At 45.6% G+C, this 21,411-nt stretch overlaps 1 protein-coding gene across 5 annotated transcripts in view; it reads left to right on the top strand.

The window, feature by feature from the left end:
* LOC106572712 (neural cell adhesion molecule L1) overlaps window positions 1-21,411 on the top strand; it is a 122,375-nt gene that overhangs the window by 72,607 nt on the left and 28,357 nt on the right. For all 5 annotated transcript variants that reach the window (XM_014147142.2, XM_014147141.2, XM_045696340.1 and 2 more), the window contains 9 exons: window positions 1,058-1,458; window positions 4,872-4,886; window positions 8,230-8,332; window positions 9,834-10,030; window positions 15,884-16,006; window positions 17,935-18,105; window positions 19,526-19,640; window positions 19,891-20,075; window positions 21,142-21,273. In XM_014147142.2, the coding sequence (XP_014002617.2) occupies window positions 1,311-1,458; window positions 4,872-4,886; window positions 8,230-8,332; window positions 9,834-10,030; window positions 15,884-16,006; window positions 17,935-18,105; window positions 19,526-19,640; window positions 19,891-20,075; window positions 21,142-21,273 (1,189 nt within the window). In that variant the 5' untranslated portion in view covers window positions 1,058-1,310. The remainder of the gene's footprint in view (window positions 1-1,057; window positions 1,459-4,871; window positions 4,887-8,229; window positions 8,333-9,833; window positions 10,031-15,883; window positions 16,007-17,934; window positions 18,106-19,525; window positions 19,641-19,890; window positions 20,076-21,141; window positions 21,274-21,411) is intronic.

The raw sequence follows: 21,411 nt of genomic DNA, 5'->3' as shown, positions 1-21,411 counted from the left end.
TCTATTTGTGTTCTGTCTATTATCTGATGTGACACTTCATCACTTATTTAAGAGCATAATTTAGCAGACGCTCTTATCCAAAGCGACTTACAGTAGAGAGAGCATACATTTTCACACTTTTTTCATACTGTTCTTCCGTGGGAAATGAGCCCACAACCCTGGCGTGCCAAGCGCCATGCTCTACCAACTGATCTACATGGGACTTCACCTCATCACTTCCTCACCTCATCACTTCCTCACCTCATCACTTCATCACCTCATCACTTCATCACTTCATCACCTCATCACTTCATCACCTCGTCACTTCATCACCTCGTCACTTCATCACCTCATCACGTCATCACTTCCTCATCACGTCATCACTTCCTCATCACTTCATCACCTCGTCACTTCATCACCTCGTAACTTCATCACCTCATCACGTCATCACTTCCTCATCACTTCATCACCTCGTCACTTCATCACCTCGTCACTTCGTCATCTCATCACGTCATCACTTCATCTATCTAACTCTGTTGTCTATGCTCCATATGGTCTGTTAGTTCACCCTCTTGTTGCGGTGTTGACTCCATCTGCTTATCGGATTGGTCCTTCCATAATGGACACTGGTATTTTTGGGGTGTTTTATTAGGATCCCCATTAACTGTTGCAAAAGCAGCAGCTCCTCTTCCTGGGGTCCAAACAAAACATGAAACATGACATAATACAGAACATTAATAGACAAGAACAGCTGGAGGACAGAACTACATCAAAAAATCTCTGTCATTACCTTAATGTGCTGTTTTCCTGCGAGTTGTCTTTAAACTAGGAATGAACATGCTATTGGATGTGTGTGTGTGTGTTCCTGGCTCTATCTAGCCCTGACCACATGGTGCAGAGTCATTTTTCTCTTATTCTGACACAGGCCCCCGTGCCCCTCCCTCTCTTCTCCCCACCTCCCTCTCTTCTCCCCACCTCCCTCTCTTCTCCCCACCTCCCTCTCTTCTCCCCACCTCCCTCTCTTCTCCCCACCTCCCTCTCTTCTCCCCACCTCCCTCTCTTCTCCCCCTTCTTTTAGGGAAGACTGCAGGAGGGCGTGAACCTGAGCGAAAAACAGAGAAAAAAGAGAGGCTGAGAGCCAAAGGAAACCAGGAGAAAAAGGTAGAAGAAAAGGAAGAGAAACTCTGGCTGAACACCGGGCGTGACAACAGAGCGAGAGAGAGAGAGAGAGAGAGAGATACAAGCTCGCTCAGCTGGAGTGTGTGAGATTGCCCTTTGTGTGTGTTCTACGTGTGTGTTGAGCAGGTGGGACTTTGATGGGACAGTGAGCAATGCCTCACACTCAGCAACATCAGGTTGGCAGTAGGGGGCAACGCCCCCCTCTCCTCCTCCACCCTATCCTCCTCCTCCCTCTCTTCTCTCTCCTCCTATCCCACGCCCCCCAGCTCAGCCAAGGAGCCATACACATACCTTCTAACTGTGAGTACACCATCTTCACCATATTTACACATCAATGTATTCTATATGTAATATAACATAATATATATTTAAGCAATAAGGCCAGAGAGTTTGTGGTCTATGGCCAAAATAGGGATGTTCTTAGGCATGACGCATCGTGGAGTGCCTGGATACAGCCATTAGCCTATGTTAGCTCAACCATCCCGTGGAAGGGACACCGATCCCAAAGAAGTTATTCAATTGGTTGCCCCTGAAAAGAACTCAAGTAAAAGTTAAAGTCACCCAGTAAAATACTATTTGAGTAAAAGTCTAAAAGTATTTGGTTTTTAATATACTGAAGTATCAAAAGTAAATGTAATTGATAAAATATACTTATATAATTATATATAATTTCACATTCCTTATATTAAGCAAACCAGATGGCACGATTTTCTTGTTTTTTTATTTATGGATAGCCAGGGGCACGCTCCAGCACTCAGTCATAAATTACAAACAAAGAATTTGTGTTTAGCGAGTCTGCCTGTCACGTCCTGACCATAGTAAGTTGTTATTTTCTATGGTAGAGTAGGTCAGGGTGTTGTTTGGGTTGATCTCCAATTGGAGGCAGCTGATCCTCGTTACCTCTAATTGGAGGTCATATTTAAGTTGATGTTTGTCCCACCTGTTTTTGTGGGTGATTATATTTTGAGTAGTGTGTTTTCACTCTGCGTCACGGTTTGTTGTTTTTGTGTTTCAAGTATTAATGTATTGCATTTCAGTTTCACGTTAAATAAAATATGTGGAACTACGAACACGCTGCATTTTGGTCCGATCATTCAGACAGCCGTGACACTGCCAGATCAGAGACAGTAGTGATATGGTTCTGACTATGCTCAATATGTGATGATATTAAAACTGAATAGTTCTAACATTTATTGAACAATTCCTTGGGTCTCCTTGCCCCCCAGCAGCCAAATCAAACCTATTGTGTTAAACCACGAAGACAGGGAGGGTCACTGAGTTTTTGGGGCATTCAATCTGTGTTTATGTGCATAGTGTGTCTAATCACTTTTTAATTGATTACCTCAACTCATTCATTAGTCATTGTATTGATCTGGTTTCCTTGGTGCAAATCAGATTCTGATTGGAGGGCCGGGCTAGTTCAACAGGGAATTGATTTATACAACACAAGGAGCAGACAGACTCAGTTTGTGGGCCTGCGGGGAAATTGATTCTTATACTTCAAGGTTGCTGAGTTTTCTACAGCTTTGCTTTAATAACAGAGTTAGAGGACTGTGTATGTGTTCCAAATGGCACCCTATTCCCTTTATAGTACACTACTATATACTACACTACTATATAGTGCACTACAAGTACACTACTATATAGTACACTACTATATAGTACACTACTAGTACACTACTATATAGTGAATAGAGTGCTATTTGAGACACAGGGAGTTAGAGGAAGAATTGTTTGTTGCTGCAGCTGCTATTGTTGTTCTGTTATTCATCTAAGTAAAGTATCAATGACTCACACAGACCTGCACCCCCACATCTATCAGTCACACACACACACACACACACACACACACACACACACACACACACACACACACACACACACACACACACACACACACACACACACACACACACACACACACACACACACACACACACACACACACACACACACACACACACACACACACACACACACACACACACACACACACACACACACTCAGTCACACACACACACACACACACACACACACACACTCAGTCACACACACACACACACACACACTCAGTCACACACACACACACACACACACTCAGTCACACACACACACACACACACACACTCAGTCACACACACACACACACACAGTCTGACTGTGATGAAAAGCAGTAAAGCTCCTCCCAGAGAACTAAGGTGTCAGTAATATATGAGGAGGAGGAAGAGAAGGAAGAGGAGGAGAGGCATGTTGAATAGTTGCAGGAGGAGGAGGAAGAGCAGGAAGAGGAGGAGAAAGAGAGGCAGGTTGAATAGTTGCAGCAGTAGGAGGAGGAAGAGCAGGAAGAGGAGGAGAAAGAGAGGCAGGTTGAATAGTTGCAGCAGTAGGAGGAGGAAGAGAAGGAAGAGGAGGAGGAGAGGCAGGTTGAATAGTTGCAGGAGGAGGAAGAGCAGGAAGAGGAGGAGAAAGAGAGGCAGGTTGAATAGTTGCAGCAGTAGGAGGGGGAAGAGAAGGAAGAGGAGGAGGAGAGGCAGGTTGAATAGTTGCAGCAGCAGGAGGAGGAAGAGAAGGAAGAGGAGGACAAAGAGAGGCAGGTTGAATAGTTGCAGCAGTAGGAGGAGGAAGAGAAGGAAGAGGAGGAGGAGAGGCAGGTTGAATAGTTGCAGGAGGAGGAGGAAGAGAAGGAAGAGGAGGAGGAGGATAGGCAGGTTGAATAGTTGCAGGAGGAGGAGGAAGAGAAGGAAGAGGAGGAGGAGGATAGGCAGGTTGAATAGTTGCAGCAGTAGGAGGAGGAAGAGAGGGAAGAGGAGGAGGAGAGGCAGGTTGAATAGTTGCAGGAGGAGGAAGAGGAGGAAGAGGAGGAGGAGGATAGGCAGGTTGAATAGTTGCAGGAGGAGGAGGAAGAGAAGGAAGAGAAGGAGGAGGATAGGCAGGTTGAATAGTTGCAGCAGTAGGAGGAGGAAGAGAAGGAAGAGGTGGAGGAGGAGAGGCAGGTTGAATAGTTGCAGGAGTAGGAGGAGGAAGAGAAGGAAGAGGAGGAGGAGGAGAGGCAGGTTGAATAGTTGCAGCAGTAGGAGGAGGAAGAGAAGGAAGAGGTGGAGGAGGAGAGGCAGGTTGAATAGTTGCAGCAGCAGGAGGAGGAAGAGAAGGAAGAGGAGGAGGAGGAGAGGCAGGTTGAATAGTTGCAGCAGCAGGAGGAGGAAGAGAAGGAAGAGGAGGAGGAGAGGCAGGTTGAATAGTTGCAGCAGCAGGAGGAGGAAGAGAAGGAAGAGGAGGAGGAGGATAGGCAGGTTGAATAGTTGCAGCAGTAGGAGGAAGTGGAAGAGGTGGAGGACCAGATTCTGGCGATTGTAAAGGTCAAGGTGTCTACGGTTGAATTAACAAGCCTCTCTAATGTCAATGAGAGTCACTGAGACAGTTACCTCAATCAATACACCACCCACATCTGACTTAATCTCAGGCAGACCACGAGGGGTTAAAAATCATTGTTTATTGAAATAGGTAGAATACATATTTATAGCCCATTGGTGGTCATTGCTTCTCAATGAACAATGATCCCAACCAGAGATGGGGAATTTGTTGGGAAAATGAGGGCAAGTACCGATGTTGGCTACGGTGTAATGTCATTTCCTGCCAGACTGTCTTGACTGTAACATACTTTCTCTCTTGTTCTGCCTTGCTCTCTTGCTGCTCTGCCTCTCTGGACTAACAGATCAAATAAATGAACGTAAGTGCTTTACTTCCTTTTGCTTTTAACCATACTTCTGTCTGTCTGTCTGTCTGTCTGTCTGTCTGTCTGTCTGTCTGTCTGTCTGTCTGTCTGTCTGTCTGTCTGTCTGTCTGTCTGTCTGTCTGTCTGTCTGTCTGTCTGTCTGTCTGTCTGTCTGTCTGTCTGTCTGTCTGTCTGTCTGTCTGTCTGTCTGTCTGTCTGTCTGTCTGTCTGTCTGTCTGTGTCTGTCTGTCGAAGTGCAGCAAGAGCTACAAGTTGTTGCCACAGCCCCATAGTAAACACCTTCATTATGAGAAAATATTCCTGCAAATTCCTGCAAACACAGCACACAATACAAACCCTCAGCTTCCCACTTCACCTTAATAAATCTGACTTTAGTGTGACTCCTTCACATTAGTGAGTCTAAATGTAGTCTTGTTTTCTTCCTCTTGGAGGAGGTGATAGCTACAGGAATTAGGAGGAAGAGAAGTACGCCGTCTCTAAAATGGGAATAGTGATATCAGATCAAAGAAAGGGGGACTTAAAAAATAGTCTGAAAGAGAGGAGGAAATACAAAAAGAAGTATACAAATAAAATACAAGTGTAACCTGACAATTCTTCTTACAATAATAGACCAGCTAGAGGCTGCAGCTCTTCCGACATAAATCTGATCAGCTGAAAAACTGTCTTATTACCTCTGTCATTGGGGATTCTATCATTACAGTCGCTCTCTCTCTTTCTCTCTCTCATCCCTCTCTCCTGTCTGCAGTAGCAGTGCGTGGGAAAAATCACTGTGGAATCCAAGCCAGAAACAAAAGCCATATTAAAACCTATGTGTTGTGATAATTGTGTTGTTTGCTCTATAATCTAGTTAGTTCATATGCCTTGACACCGTGACATATAAGACTAAGACCGAGACAATAAAAAGTCACAGTGGCAGAATAAATTCAACCACACATTTGTTTCATCACAAAACCAGAGAGCAACATCTGTCTGGTGACGTCCACAAAGCATATTGCATGTACAGTAACAGACAGTTACATGACCTACAGCATGGTCAAGCAACTATTGGTTTAGAACATCGGAGAGTTACCGCAAGTCGCAAAGAAAACAGGAGCTGCCTCCACTATTCCAGCACCATTTCAACTTCAACACTTCAACATCATCAAATCACATAAGCTTAGTCTAATACAGTGACAGCTAAAAGATTCCAAAAACAATTTAGTCCAATCAACATGAGCTAAATATCATGTGTCTTTCCATGGTTCTGATTTGTGTGTGTGTGTGTGTGTGTGTGTGTGTGTGTGTGTGTGTGTGTGTGTGTGTGTGTGTGTGTGTGTGTGTGTGTGTGTGTGTGTGTGTGTGTGTGTGTGTGTGTGTGTGTGTGTGTGTGTGCGTGTGTGCAAGGTGAAAAATCATGTTGACTCACCCTACTTGTAGAGCAACACCAACGCCATCCTCCTGTCTTTCATGTTGATGATACGGTCTATCACTCTGTGATACAGTAAATGCTTTTAGTTTTTGTTGTCCTAGGCTACCTGGCTAAAATGCTTGCTCACTAGCCTAACTTCCTTTCATGGGCAACGATTAGCCAGCTAGTTAACATTAGTCTACTACATCTTAGTCTACCATGTTGAATTTCCATCCTCTCAGGCCAGGGGCACAATGTATGAATATATGGTTGGATCTTTTCGTCCCTCCTCTCTATCCTTCCCTCCATTTCTCCTACCACCTCCCAATTTCTCCTCCCTTCCTTTGACCATTTACCTACCCATGTTACATAATGTAAATGTATCCTTGAGACTGGGTCTGTGTTTTTCATTCAGAGTCAAATCAGAACCCAACCAACAAGTACCATTGACCTCTAGAGAATGTAGTTCACACTGGCAAAACTAATTGAAAAAAGATTACATCATTTTTCAGCCCACATACTGAAAACACTGAACATGAAAAGCCAACAGGCGTCATAAACAAGGTGGCAAAGGGAGGGTATATTACTGGAAACGGACAAAGTTTACCAATAAATTACCAGCATTTTTTTCTGTCAGGGATTTTATGTAATTTATCACAAGACATCTAGTGGCCCTTTTGGGTACTTCAGATGATCACAGGTGTCTGAAATTATCTCTGGCCCTCTGTGTGGCTTTATCACATGTAAAATATATGAAAGAAGATGATAAAAAAAAAATGACAAAGTTGTAAAACCTAAATATAAACCATCAACAAACAAAAAAAATTAAATAAGGAAAAACCCTTGAATGAGTAGGTGTGTCCAAACTTTAGACTGGTACTGTATATATTTTTACAAACCTTTATTTATTTTACTATGTTAATATGTTTTGTTGTCATTGTTTTGGTGTCAAACTGGTGGTAGTTGTGAAAAAAGTCAATAGTTAGAAGAGTTGCCAAAATAATGCCAAGAACCATATGGTATATCCACTAGAAATACTATGTGAATACTATATATGAACAAAAAAACGTTTTAAGTTAAAGTATAAATTACCAAAGTCACGATAGATTGCCATAGATTTTCTGTTAACTACCAAAATTATAGAAGATTCCGTTAACTTTGGTAAATTACTCATACAACATATGGCAATAGAGAATGTATAGAATATGGCTATTGTCCCAAATGGCTCCCTATATAATGCACTACCTTTGACCAGAGCCCTAAGGGAAAAGGGTGCCATTTTGGATAAAGTTACCATGTTCTTTATCACTGAACCACGTCCAAGTATATAGGGTTTTATGAGTCGGATATGAGTGGGTGTTTTATGAACATAACAGTACATCATAATAGTAGAGAGAGGAATCACTTATCTTTTTCTACATTATCTCCTCTCATCCCCAAGGCCCTGTCTTTTCTTCCACTCAGCTAATGTAATATATATATTACACTACTGTCTCCTTAGCATTAATATACACCACCACTTTCCTCTGTTCTCAATGCATTCTCTCTCCCTCTCCCCGTCCCCTCTCTCCATTTCCGTCTATTCTCGTGGGGGACTAGAATAGGGGGAATGAATACATTCCATTATGTTTCAGGAAATGGAAATGACTGCTATCACTGAGTCCCTCTGTGAGCCAGCTCCATTCAGTGGCCGTAGGACTGTCGGTTCTAGTTGGTGGGCTATTAACCCCTGTGTGAGTCAGAATATAGGTAGCACAGTTGAGCTGTAGGGTGGTGGGCTGTAGTTAGTAGGACTATGGGCTTTAGGACTGTGTGGGGTGGCAGGTATCCTAGCGGTTAAGAGCATTTGGGCCAGTAACAAAAAGGTTGCTGGTTCTAATGCCTGAGCCGACTAGGTGAAAAATCTATTGATGTGTGTGTGTGTGCTAACTTTGTGTCTCTCCCGTCCAGTTAAGAAACCCCCAGTGATCACCACCCAGCCTGAGTCCATCATTGTGTTCAGTGCTGAAGACATCCTCCTGACCTGCGAAGCATCAGGGAACCCTCCTCCCAAGTTAGTTACCTAACACCAAGCCCTTAGAAAAAAACTGCAGTTAATATAAAGTGCAGTGTGTCCCAATTACCACACTTCACTGCTATAACTACAGTAGAACTGTGATCTGTTTTTCTTAACTGTTTTGTAAGGAACATGACATGTAATCTTTCAGACATCTAGAAATATTACATTAGAATTACATGAGAGCACAGCTCCTCACAGTCACATCCTGCATTCCAAATGCACACTATTACCTTTAAAGTGCACTACTTTTCACCTGGGCACTGGTCAAAAGTAGTGCACTTTGTAGGGAATAGTGTGCTATTTGGGATGTATTCCCACTACTTATTGTAATGAACATGAGAGGAGACAGAGAGCTGGTTTCAAGCGCAGGGCGCAGCAGGTGTTTATTGTAAAGGACCACAGTAGGAGGCAGGTAGCTGGGTCCAGGGGCAGGCAGAAGGTCATACACAGTAGGAGGCAGGTAGCTGGGTCCAGGGGCAGGCAGAAGGTCATACACAGTAGGAGGCAGGTAGCTGGGTCCAGGGGCAGGCACAAGGTCATACACAGGAGGAGGCAGGTAGCTGGGTCCAGGGGCAGGCACAAGGTCATACACAGGAGGAGGCAGGTAGTTGGGTCCATGGGCAGGCAGAAGGTCATACACAGGAGGAGGCAGGTAGCTGGGTCCAGGGGCAAGCAGAAGGTCATACACAGGAGGAGGCAGGTAGCTGGGTCCATGGGCAGGCAGAAGGTCATACACAGGAGGAGGCAGGTAGCTGGGTCCATGGGCAGGCAGAAGGTCATACACAGGAGGAGGCAGGTAGCTGGGTCCAGGGGCAGGCAGAAGGTCATACACAGGGGGTCCAAAAAGGCAACAGTAAAGGCAGGGAAAAGGCTAGTAATGTAGTCCGGGAGATCAGGTAATAGGTAGATAACAGGAAATCCGATAGGCTAAAGTACAGACAGGGAATAGGCGTCCTTAGTGAGGCAGGCAACAACTATTATACATGGGAGGAGTAAATCACGGGAAACCCAGCACTCAGAAAGACATGTGTCACAAAACAAACAATACCTCACAGTGATGGGGTGCAAGGAACTGAACTAAATAGTGTGTGATAATGACATACAGGTGTGTGAACAGATGATTAGAATTCAGGTGATTGGGATCTGGAGAGTGAGCTGCATTCAGGGGATCTACGTGTTTTAGGGTGTGAGTTGGAAGCAGACATTACACTTATTACAGCAAGGGAAACATGTAATTTTACACTCAAGGGACTGTCATTTTGTCTCTGCTTGTACTAGGTGGAAAAAAAGCTCAATTTGTAGAGGAAGAGATGTATATTGAAATGACAGTACATAAGGCTCAGACTCATTCCTCTATTCAGTTCTTTCCTCTTCTTTTAGTCAAACAGTTGATTGCAGGGTTAAGCTGGGGCTTTAACTCTCTGTCTCCGTGTCTTCACTCTCTCTTTGCCTCTCTCTTTATTTCTCTCGCTCTCCCGCTCCCTCCCTCTCTCAGTTTCCGCTGGACTAAAGATGGAGAAGAATTTATCCCTGCCAATGACCCGGGCCTGTCGGTGTCTCTGGGTTCTGGAACCTTCATGAAAACGGGGGTGGTGTCAGGCCCCATGAGCCAATACAAGGGCAAATACAGCTGCTACGCTGATAACGCATTAGGAACTGCTGTGTCTAACGAGGTCCAGCTCATCACTGAGAGTGAGTAAACCAGAAACTCCATTCCAATGACCACCAACAATGCTTTGTTCCAATATCCATACCAGTACAACAGCTAGAGTGCATCCCCAGTACATAGATTTTTTTTAGTATTACGCTAGTGTGGAGATTTGAACAGTTTGGAACTTCCTTTTTTGCACATTAGTAGATCATATGGCTTATGTCTGCTGCTGACAATCAGTAGATTAATAATGGTGAAATCTCCCTCACAGAGAGACAGAGTAACACTGTGTGAGGGACTTGAAGGTTAGCCAAAACATTTCCATCACTTCTTTCAAAATCTTTCTAGACTTGAGAGGTTTTTAGTGTCAAGGTGTGGAAATCTAGGTTGAGACATCATGCAGCTGCTTGTAAAAGTCTTTGTGTCCTACATTTTATTTAGAATGGATATTATTTTAGCAAAGCTATTGGTTTCTTTATGGACAATAACATAACAATTTCTAGTGCCATGATAAGAGCCCCTATAAAGCTGAGTGTGTTTTATAGAGCACTCTGTTGACAACACGTGTGCTACGGAGGTTTAACACGTATATCCTGCTTACCTTCACCTGAAACACACACTCACACACACAAAAAGAAAACCAGCCCCGTTGCGGACACCGATGTCTTGCTCCCAGACAAATTAAACAACTTCTTTGCTCGCTTTGAGGACAATACAGTGCCACTGACACGGCCCACTACCAAAACCTGCGGGCTCTCCTTCACTGTAGCCAACGTGAATAAAACATTTAAACGTGTTCACCCTCACAAGGCTTCCGGCCCAGACGGCATCCCCGGCCGCGTCCTCAGAGCATGCGCAGACCAGCTGGCTGGTGTGTTTACGGACATATTCAATCAATCCCTATTCAATCAGTTCCCACATGCTTCAAGAGGGCCACCATTGTTCCTGTTCCCAAGAAAGCAAAGGTAACTGAGCTAAACGACTATCGCCCGGTAGTTACCCTAGACCCACCTCAATTTGCTTACCGCCCCAATAGGTCTACAGACGACGCAATCGCAATCACACTGCACACTGCCCTATCCAAACTGGACAAGAGGAATACCTATGTAAGAATGCTGTTCATCGATTACAGCTTAGCATATAACACCATAGTACCCTCCAAACTCGTCATTAAGCTCGAGACCCTGGGTCTGAGCTTCCTGACGGGTCGCCCCCCAGGTGGTGAGGGTAGGAAACAACATCTCCACCCCGCTGATCCTCAACACTGGGGCCCCACAAGGGTGCGTTCTCAGCCTTCTCCTGTACTCCCTGTTCACCCATGACTGTGTGGCCATGCACGCCTCCAACTCAATCATCAAGTTTGCAGACAACACTACAGTGGTAGGCTTGATTACCAACAACGAAGAGACGGCCTACAGGGAGGAGGTGAGGGCCCTCGGAGTGTGGTGTCAGGAAAATAATCTCACACTCAACGTCAACAAAACAAAGGAGATGATCGTGAACTTCAGGAAACAGCAGAGGGTGCATCCCCCTATCCACATCGACGGGACAGTAGTGGAGAAGGTGGAAAGTTTTAAGTTCCTCGGCGTACACATCACGGACAAACTGAAATGGTCCACCCATACAGACAGCATGGTGAAGAAGGGGCAACAGCGCCTCTTCAACCTCAGGAGGCTGAAGAAATTTGGCTTGTCACTGAAAACACTAACAAACTTTTACAGATGCACAATCGAGAGCATCTTGTCAGGCTGTATCACCGCCTGGTACGGCAACTGCTCCGCCCACAACCGCAGGGCTCTCCAGAGGGTAGTGAGATCTGCACAACGCATCACCAGGGGCAAACTACCTGCCCTCCAGGACACCTACACCACCCGATGTCACAGGAAGGCCAAAAAGATCATCAAGGGCAACAACCACCCGAGCCACTACCTGTTCACCCCACTATCATCCAGAAGGTGAGGTCAGTACAGAGACTGAAAAACAGCTTCTATCTCAAGGCCATCAGCCATCACCAACATTGAGTGGCTGCAGCTAACATACTGACTCAATCTCTAGCCACTTTAATAATAAAAAATTTGATTTAATAAATGTATAAATGTATAATAAATGTATCGCTAGTCACTTTAAACAATGCCACTTTACATCATGTTTACATACCCTACATTACTCATCTCATATGTAGATACTGTACTCTATACCATCTACTGCATCTTGCCTATGCCGCACGGCCATCACTCATCCATATATTTATATGTACATATTCTTATTCATTCCTTTACACTTGTGTGTATAAGGTAGTTGTTGTGAAATTGTTAGATTACTTGTTAGATGTTACTGCAAGGTCGGAACTAGAAATACAAGCATTTCGCTACACTTGCAATAACATCTAATAACCATGTGTATGTGACCAATAAAATTTGATTTGACTCTCTCACAAACACACATGCGCACACACACACACACACACACACACACACACACACACACACACACACACACACACACACACACACACACACACTCACACACTCACACACTCACGCACTCGCACACACACACACACACACACACACACACACACACACACACACACACACACACACATCTACCTGTATCTCCGGCTCTCTCTCTCTCCGGAAACCTCCTTCTCAGTTTCCCCAACGACGAGGTCTAGTTGATATCGTGCAGCAACACAACAGAAACATCTTTAGTCTGCTGGCTCTGCTGGGAGTATTGACGATGAGAACAAGAGAGAAGAGCGCACTCACACACACAGTTTATGCTATGACTCACAAAGCATTCAGCATCCTACTTCTGGAGCATAACACTGCAACTTGATGTCTCTTTGAAGATTTATCAAATTCTTAAACGTTCAATTCTTGTGCATTGCAGCAGTTTGCCTGTAAACAAGTGGTCTACTGCTTGTATTCTGAGTTGTGTTGAAAAGGCTTATATCATTAACACTTTGGCTAAGGCAACAGGTGTTTTGCATTGTAAGCCTTGTCACGAGCATGTATAACACTGTTATGTTGACATACGTGCTATGAGTTGACATGCGTGCTATGAGTTGACATGCGTGCTATGAGTTGACATGCGTGCTATGAGTTGACATGCATGCTATGAGTTGACATGCATGCTATGAGTTGACATGCGTGCTATGAGTTGACATACGTGTGTCGTGACGTTGTATTAGTTAATGTGACGACTGTTGCTCATCGAATGATTAACGGTTTATAATTGTGTGATTAAATGAATTAAGCGATGAATCAAGCAATTATTAACTCATCAACCTGGGGCACCATGGGAACAGTATTTTGATTGAGTTTCTATTTCCCAAATTAACTCAAAGGATATCAGAATATCGATTTTACAACAGTCGCTAAATTAATCAATTTCCTCTACAGTCTCATTCTGAACGTCGCATAATCCGGGAATCTGCACGGACCCGGGTCCCACCAATGAGTTTACCACACCAATCTTAGTTGATTATTTATTTACTAGCAAGCTAAAATGATGATAAAAATACACATACACAAAACACAGTCTAGATATTGATTAGGACTTAGTATAACGGGCCAACACACTATGGCGCGTGTTACCCAAAATGGGGATTTAAAAGAGAGAGAAATCAAGAAAGTACACGAGAGAAATATACATTTGGGTTCATTTGTCAGCCATGCTTATTTAAACCTAGCCTTACCCCGAACTGCCGCTCTTATGGGTCAGAATATAATGATGTAATTACGTGTTGGAGGTCTCAGGTGGGAAGCTCTGCGTGTGTCGTTTAGGCTTCTCAATGACACACTTCTCCGGCGCAACTCTCTGGTTGTCCTCACGATGTCAATGTCCTTCTTGGCTAAGTGGTCTGATCCCTCGCCCTTGATCTGAAAGGGGTCTTCTGAGGACAGACAGCTCTGTAGCTCAGAGCTCACAGCTTCGGACTCGAACGGTGTATATACCACGATTCAATGGAGAGTGTGGTTCGGCTTGAATTCACCCGCTTAGACACAGCTACTCGTCCGTAGCTCGTGTAGAAAAAGATTTCTTTGTCTTCAACCTTGTGTTTCGTTTTGGGGTTCGTTGACTTTGTTGGACCTTAGCTGCAGCTTGGGGTCACTTAGTCTCCTATGTTAATTCTTCACTCTCCTGTCTTATAGTCTTGGGTCAGAAGTGGGCGTAAACGCCTTTAGGGCCATTCTCTGGGCGGACCAAGTAAAGGGGCAAGGCCTAGATTTTGACTAAAATCCTATTTTAGACACTACCTTCACATCTCATCTTTACCAAAACATTCTCTTTGATTTGGATATTTTCCACACAACGTACAATGTATAAACATCAGGCATATACTGGGAAAACTCTTAAAGGTACAATGTTTTCATAATAACGTCATCTCTTAACCTTTAATAACAATTCAAAAGTTACATACATTTTCATATTCCACCTCTCGTCATGACCACCGTTGTGGCTGACGGAAACCATTGTTCCAAAGTCCCTTTATTGCATGTTTAATGTTCTGAGGCCAGAATTCCATTGTGAGGACAAAGGAATTTCTCTGTGGCCTAAGGTTTATTATGGCGTGAGGGGTCATAAAACCCCCACATCTTCAGACCCCTAGATCTCTCCTCCTCTGTTGGGGTTTTGGGAGATAATCTGTAGGGTGGTGGTCTCCTGTACCCTGACCTGATCAGGACAGTCATGACACGTGCTATGAGTTGACATGCGTGCTATGAGTTGCATGCGTGCTATGAGTTGACATACGTGCTATGAGTTGACATACGTGCTATGAGTTGACATGCGTGCTATGAGTTGACATACGTGCTATGAGTTGACATACGTGCTATGAGTTGACATGCGTGCTATGAGTTGACATGCGTGCTATGAGTTGACATGCGTGCTATGAGTTGACAAGAGACTATTATAAGGGATTAAACATGCTCTTAACAAGTAATACATACTGCATGATTTATACATGCTCTTAACAAGTAATACATACTGCATGCTTTATACATGCTCTTAACAAGTAATACATACTGCATGATTTATACATGCTCTTAACAAGTAATACATACTGCATGATTTATACATGCTCTAATACATACTGCATGCTTTATACATGCTCATAACAAGTAATACATACTGCATGATTTATAAATGCGCATAACAAGTAATACATACTGCATGCTTTATACATGCTCTTAACAAGTAATACATACTGCATGATTTATACATGCTCTTAACAAGTAATACATACTGCATGCTTTATACATGCTCATAACAAGTAATACATACTGCATGCTTTATACATGCTCATAACAAGTAATACATACTGCATGCTTTATACATGCTCTTAACAAGTAATACATACTGCATGCTTTATACATGCTCTTAACAAGTAATACATACTGCATGATTTATACATGCTCTTAAACAAGTAATACATACTGCATGATTTATACATGCTCTAATACATACTGCATGCTTTATACATGCCCTTAACAAGTAATACATACTGCATGATTTATACATGCTCTAATACATACTGCATGCTTTATACATGCTCATAACAAGTAATACATACTGCATGATTTATAAATGCGCATAACAAGTAATACATACTGCATGCTTTATACATGCTCTTAACAAGTAATACATACTGCATGATTTATACATGCTCTTAACAAGTAATACATACTGCATGCTTTATACATGCTCATAACAAGTAATACATACTGCATGCTTTATACATGCTCATAACAAGTAATACATACTGCATGCTTTATACATGCTCTTAACAAGTAATACACACTGCATGCTTTATACATGCTCTAATACATACTGCATGATACCAGCCTCAACTAAAGCGTTACTGACATTGCTCTATGTCTCCCTTTCAGACGCCCCGGCCCTGCAGAAAGAGCAGAAGGTGAAAAAGAAGGTGGAGGAAGGAGAGAGTGTGGTACTGAAATGTAACCCTCCCATCAGCACTGTTCCTCCTGTCATCCACTGGATGGACGAGCGTGAGTATCTCTCTCTCTCTCTGTCTGTTTTACTCATCCTTTATCTGTCTCTCCATCTCCTTTGACCATCTGACTTTTCATGGTGTGTTCTTTTTGCTGAATAAAACATAAATAAACTATATTCTCCCTCCTTCTCTTCCCCTTCCCCCTACTCCCCCTCCCCTCCACGCTCCTTCTCTTCTCCCTCCCTCCCCCCTACTCCCCCTTCCCCCCTACTCCTTCTCTTCTCTTCTCCCTCCCCTCCCCCTACTCCCCCTTCCCCCTACTCCCCCTCCCCTCCCCGCTCCTTCTCACTCCCTTCCCCCTACTCCCCCTCCCTTCCCCGCTCCTTCTCTTCTCACTCCCTCCCCCCTACTCCCCCCTCCCCGCTTCTTCTCTTATCACTCCCTTCCCCCTACTCCCCCTCCCTCCCCGCTCCTTATCTTCTAACTCCCTCCCCCTACTCCCCCTCCCCGCTCCTTATCTTCTCACTCCCTCCCCCCTACTCCCCCTCCCCTCCCCGCTCCTTCTCACTCCCTTCCCCCTACTCCCCCTCCCTTCCCCGCTCCTTCTCTTCTCACTCCCTCCCCCCTACTCCCCCTCCCCGCTTCTTCTCTTATCACTCCCTTCCCCTACTCCCCCTCCCCTCCCCGCTCCTTCTCACTCCCTCCCCCCTACTCCCCCTCCCCTCCCCGCTCCTTATCTTCTCACTCCCTCCCCCCTACTCCCCCTCCCCACTTCTTCTCTTATCACTCCCTTCCCCCTACTCCCCCTCCCCTCCCCGCTCCTTATCTTCTCACTCCCTCCCCCCTACTCCCCCTCCCCGCTTCTTCTCTTCTCACTCCCTTCCCCCCTACTCCCCCTCCCCTCCCCTCCCCGCTCCTTATCTTCTCACTCCCTTCCCCCTACTCCCCCTCCCCGCTCCTTCTCACTCCCTTCCCCCTACTCCCCCCTCCTCCCCGCTTCTTCTCTTATCACTCCCTCCCCCCTACTCCCCCTCCCCTCCCCGCTCCTTATCTTCTCACTCCCTCCCCCTACTCCCCCTCCCCACTTCTTCTCTTATCACTCCCTTCCCCCTACTCCCCCTCCCTCCCCGCTCCTTATCTTCTCACTCCCTCCCCCTACTCCCCCTCCCCGCTTCTTCTCTTCTCACTCCCTTCCCCCCTACTCCCCCTCCCCTCCCCGCTCCTTATCTTCTCACTCCCTTCCCCCTACTCCCCCTCCCCGCTCCTTCTCACTCTCCTTCCCCCTACTCCCCCTCCCCGCTCCTTCTCACTCCCCCCCCACTCCCTCCCCCCTCCCCACTTCTTCTCTTATCACTCCCTTCCCCCTACTCCCCCTCCCTCCCCGCTCCTTATCTTCTCACTCCCTCCCCCCTACTCCCCCTCCCCGCTTCTTCTCTTATCACTCCCTTCCCCCTACTCCCCCTCCCCTCCCCGCTCCTTATCTTCTCACTCCCTCCCCCTACTCCCCCTCCCCGCTCCTTATCTTCTCACTCCCTTCCCCCTACTCCCCCTCCCCGCTCCTTCTCACTCTCCTTCCCCCTACTCCCCCTCCCCGCTCCTTCTCACTCCCCCCCCACTCCCTCTCCCCTCCCCGCTCCTTCTCTTCTCACTCTCTTCCTCCTACTCCCCCTCCCCTCCCCGCTCCTTCTCTTCTCACTCCCTTCCTCCTACTCCCCCTCCCCTCCCCGCTCCTTCTCTTCTTACTCCCTTCCTCCCCTCCCCTTCTCCTCTCACTCCCCCTCCCCTCCCCGCTCCTTCTCTTCTCACTCTCTTCCTCCTACTCCCCCTCCCCTCCCCGCTCCTTCTCTTCTCACTCCCTTCCTCCTACTCCCCCTCCCCTCCCCGCTCCTTCTCTTCTTACTCCCTTCCTCCCCTCCCCTTCTCCTCTCACTCCCCCTCCCCTCCCCGCTCCTTCTCTTCTCCCTCCCCTCCACTCCCCTCCAGGATTGCATCACATTGAGCTAAATGATCGTGTAACCCAGGGTCGGGACGGGAACCTCTACTTCTCTCACGTCACCGTCGATGACACCCGTATTGACTACACCTGTAACGTCCAGTACCTCAGCGCTCGCACCATCCTCTCCAAGGAACCCATCACCCTGACTGTTACAACCTGTAAGTACACCGTCACTCACCATGGTAACACAGTACTATAACTGTTATGACTACACCTATAATGCCCAGCACCTCAGCACTCCAACCAAACTCTTTAAGGAATCCATCATCCTCACCGTCACAACCTGTAAATACTAAGCTAGACTGACCTCAGTAACTGTGGTAACACACTGTAGACTGACCTTGGTCACCATGGTAACGCAGTACTAGTCAATCACCCTGACCATGAGTCACCACTAATAATGTCAGTCACCATGGTAACATACGATAGCGCCTGAAGGCCATTTGTTAGCTACAGTACAGGTTGTCTCGACCCCTCCCCACATGTTAGTTAAGAACAGAGACACTGATGGGACCGTAACCCAAGCCAAGGCCACCTGGGGGTATAGGAGCATGTCAGATATCTGTAGTGTTGCCTACAGTAGCGTGGCTAATCAAATCAAATGTATTTATAAAGCCCTTCTTACATCAGCTGATATCTCAAAGTGCTATACAGAAACCCAGCCTAAAACCCCAAACAGCAAGCAATGCAGATGTAGAAGCACGGTGGCTAGGAAAAACTCCCTAGTGAACTAATGAACATAGATGACAAGAAAATAATGTACTTTCTACTCACATACATTTTCCCTGACACCCAAAAATATTTCAAATGCTTAGCAGGACACGAAAATGTTCCAATTGCGCACTTATCAAGAGAACCTCCCTGTTCATCCCTACTGCCTCTGATCTGGCAGACTCACTAAACACAAATGATTTGTTGGTAAATTATGTCTGAGTATTGGAGTGTGCCCCTGGCTATCCGTAAATTCAAAAGAAAAGAAAATCATGCTCTCTGGTTGGCTCAATGTGGAATTTGAAATTATTTATAGCATTTAGCCTACTTTTACTGTTAATACTTAAGTACACTGAACAAAAATATAAATGCAACATGCAACAATTTCAACGATTTTACGAGTTACAGTTCATATAAGGAAATCAGTCCAATTAAATAAATGAATTAGGCCCTAATCTATGGATTTCACATGACTGGACAGGGGTGCAGCCATGGGTGAGCTTTGGAGGGTATAGGCTCACCCACTTGGCAGCCAGGCCCACCCACTTGGCAGCCAGGCCCACCCATTGGGGAGCCAGGCCCAGCCAATTTGTGGGTATGGAACATTTTTGGGATCTTTTTATTTCAGATCATGAAACATGGGACCAACACTTCACATGTTACTTTCATATTTTTGTTCAGTGTATATTTTAAACCAAATACTTTCAGACTTTTACTCAAGTAGTATTTTACTGGGTGATTTTCACTTTTACTTTAGTAATTTTCTATCAAGGTATCTTTGCTTTTACATTTTCTACCACTGTATGAACCTCTGTTTCTGTCTCCGTCTCTCTCTCTCTCTCTCCCCCTCCCTTCCTCTCTCTCCAGCTAACTCAGTGGTTCGGAGCCGAAGGCCCCAGATGATGAGGCCCTCAGGGACCCACAGCACTTACCAAGCCCTCCGAGGCCAGAGCCTGGAGCTAGAGTGCATCGTCCAGGGCCTGTAAGTCTAACTCTCTCTCTGTCCGTGCACAGGCATGGCTCAATCAAAGCGAGCCTGTTAGGTCAAGAGGAACATCTAACATCTATCTTGCCTCTTTTTCGCTCCCTCTCCCCCTTTCTCTCTTTCCCTTCCTCCTCCACACCCCCTTCCTTCCCCTCTCCCTCCCTCCCTCCACTCCCCCTCTCCCTCCCTCCTTCCCCCTTTTGGCTCCACCATCCCCCCTCCCTCCTCGCTCTCCCTCCCCATCCAGCCCTACCCCTACAGTCAAGTGGGTGAGGAAGGACGGTCAGCTGTCCGAGTCCCGTACGTCCAGACATCTGTCTGACCGTCTGCTGCGCATCAGTAACATCTCAGATAGCGACGGGGGAGAGTACCAGTGTTCAGTCAACAACTCACAGGGCAAGGTCACACACACCTACACCGTTAGCGTCGAAGGTAAACAAGACAACACACACACACACACACACACACACACACACTGTTTCCTCTCTTGTTGTTGATGTCTGTTGATGCTGTTGATGCTTTTCTATGTGATGTATAACATTATTGTTGTCTATGCTGTCTGTTGTGTTCTATGCTGTCTGTTGTGTTCTATGCTGTCTGTTGTGTTCTATGCTGTCTGTTGTTGTCTATGCTGGCTGTTCTGGTCTATGCTGGCTGTTGTTGTCCATGCTGGCTGTTGTTGTCCATGCTGGCTGTTGTTGTCCATGCTGGCTGTTGTTGTCCATGCTGGCTGTTGTTGTCCATGCTGGCTGTTGTTGTCCATGCTGGCTGTTGTGGTCCATGCTGGCTGTTGTGGTCTATGCTGGCTGTTGTGGTCTATGCTGGCTGTTGTGGTCTATGCTGTCTGTTGTGGTCTATGCTGTCTATTGTTGTCTATGCTGGCTGTTGTTGTCCATGCTGGCTGTTGTGGTCTATGCTGTCTATTGTTGTCTATGCTGTCTGTTCTGGTCTATGCTGTCTATGCTGTCTATTGTTGTCTGTGCTGTCTGTTGTTGTCTATGCTGTCTATTGTTGTCTATGCTGTCTGTTGTTGTCTATGCTGTCTATTGTTGTCTATGCTGTCTGTTGTTGTCTATGCTGTCTATTGTTGTCTATGCTGTCTGTTCTGGTCTATGCTGTCTATTGTTGTCTATGCTGTCTATTGTTGTCTATGCTGTCTATTGTTGTCTATGCTGTCTGTTGTTGTCTATGCTGTCTGTTGTTGTCTATGCTGTCTGTTGTGGTCTATGCTGTCTGTTATTGTCTATGCTGTCTGTTGTTGTCTATGCTGTCTGTTGTGGTCTATGCTGTCTGTTGTGGTCTATGCTGTCTGTTGTTGTCTATGCTGTCTGTTGTTGTCTATGCTGTCTGTTGTTGTCTATGCTGTCTGTTGTTGTCTATGCTGTCTGTTGTTGTCTATGCTGTCTGTTTAACTAACTGCATATTGATGGTTTGTGTTGTGTATCATAAAGTTGTGCATCATAATGTTGTGTATAATGCTGTGCTGTTTGTTGCGCAGCGGCTCCGTACTGGACCAAGGAGCCAGTAAGCCAGCTCTATGCCCCAGGAGAGACGGTGAGACTGGACTGTCTGGCTGATGGCATCCCGTCTCCTGCTGTCGCCTGGAGCATCAATGGAAAACCCATCACAAGTGTGGAATTACGCACGTTACTCTTACACATACAGTTGACCTATGCATTAACAAGGTTACTCTTACACATACAGTTGACCTATGCATTAACAAGGTTACTCTTACACATACAGTTGACCTATGCATTAACAAGGTTAC

Source organism: Salmo salar, chromosome ssa15 (assembly GCF_905237065.1).
Source record: "Salmo salar chromosome ssa15, Ssal_v3.1, whole genome shotgun sequence".
Taxonomy (NCBI): Eukaryota; Metazoa; Chordata; class Actinopteri; order Salmoniformes; family Salmonidae; genus Salmo; species Salmo salar.
Note: the sequence above shows the minus strand (reverse complement) of the source record. Positions and strands in the feature narration are given on the sequence as shown.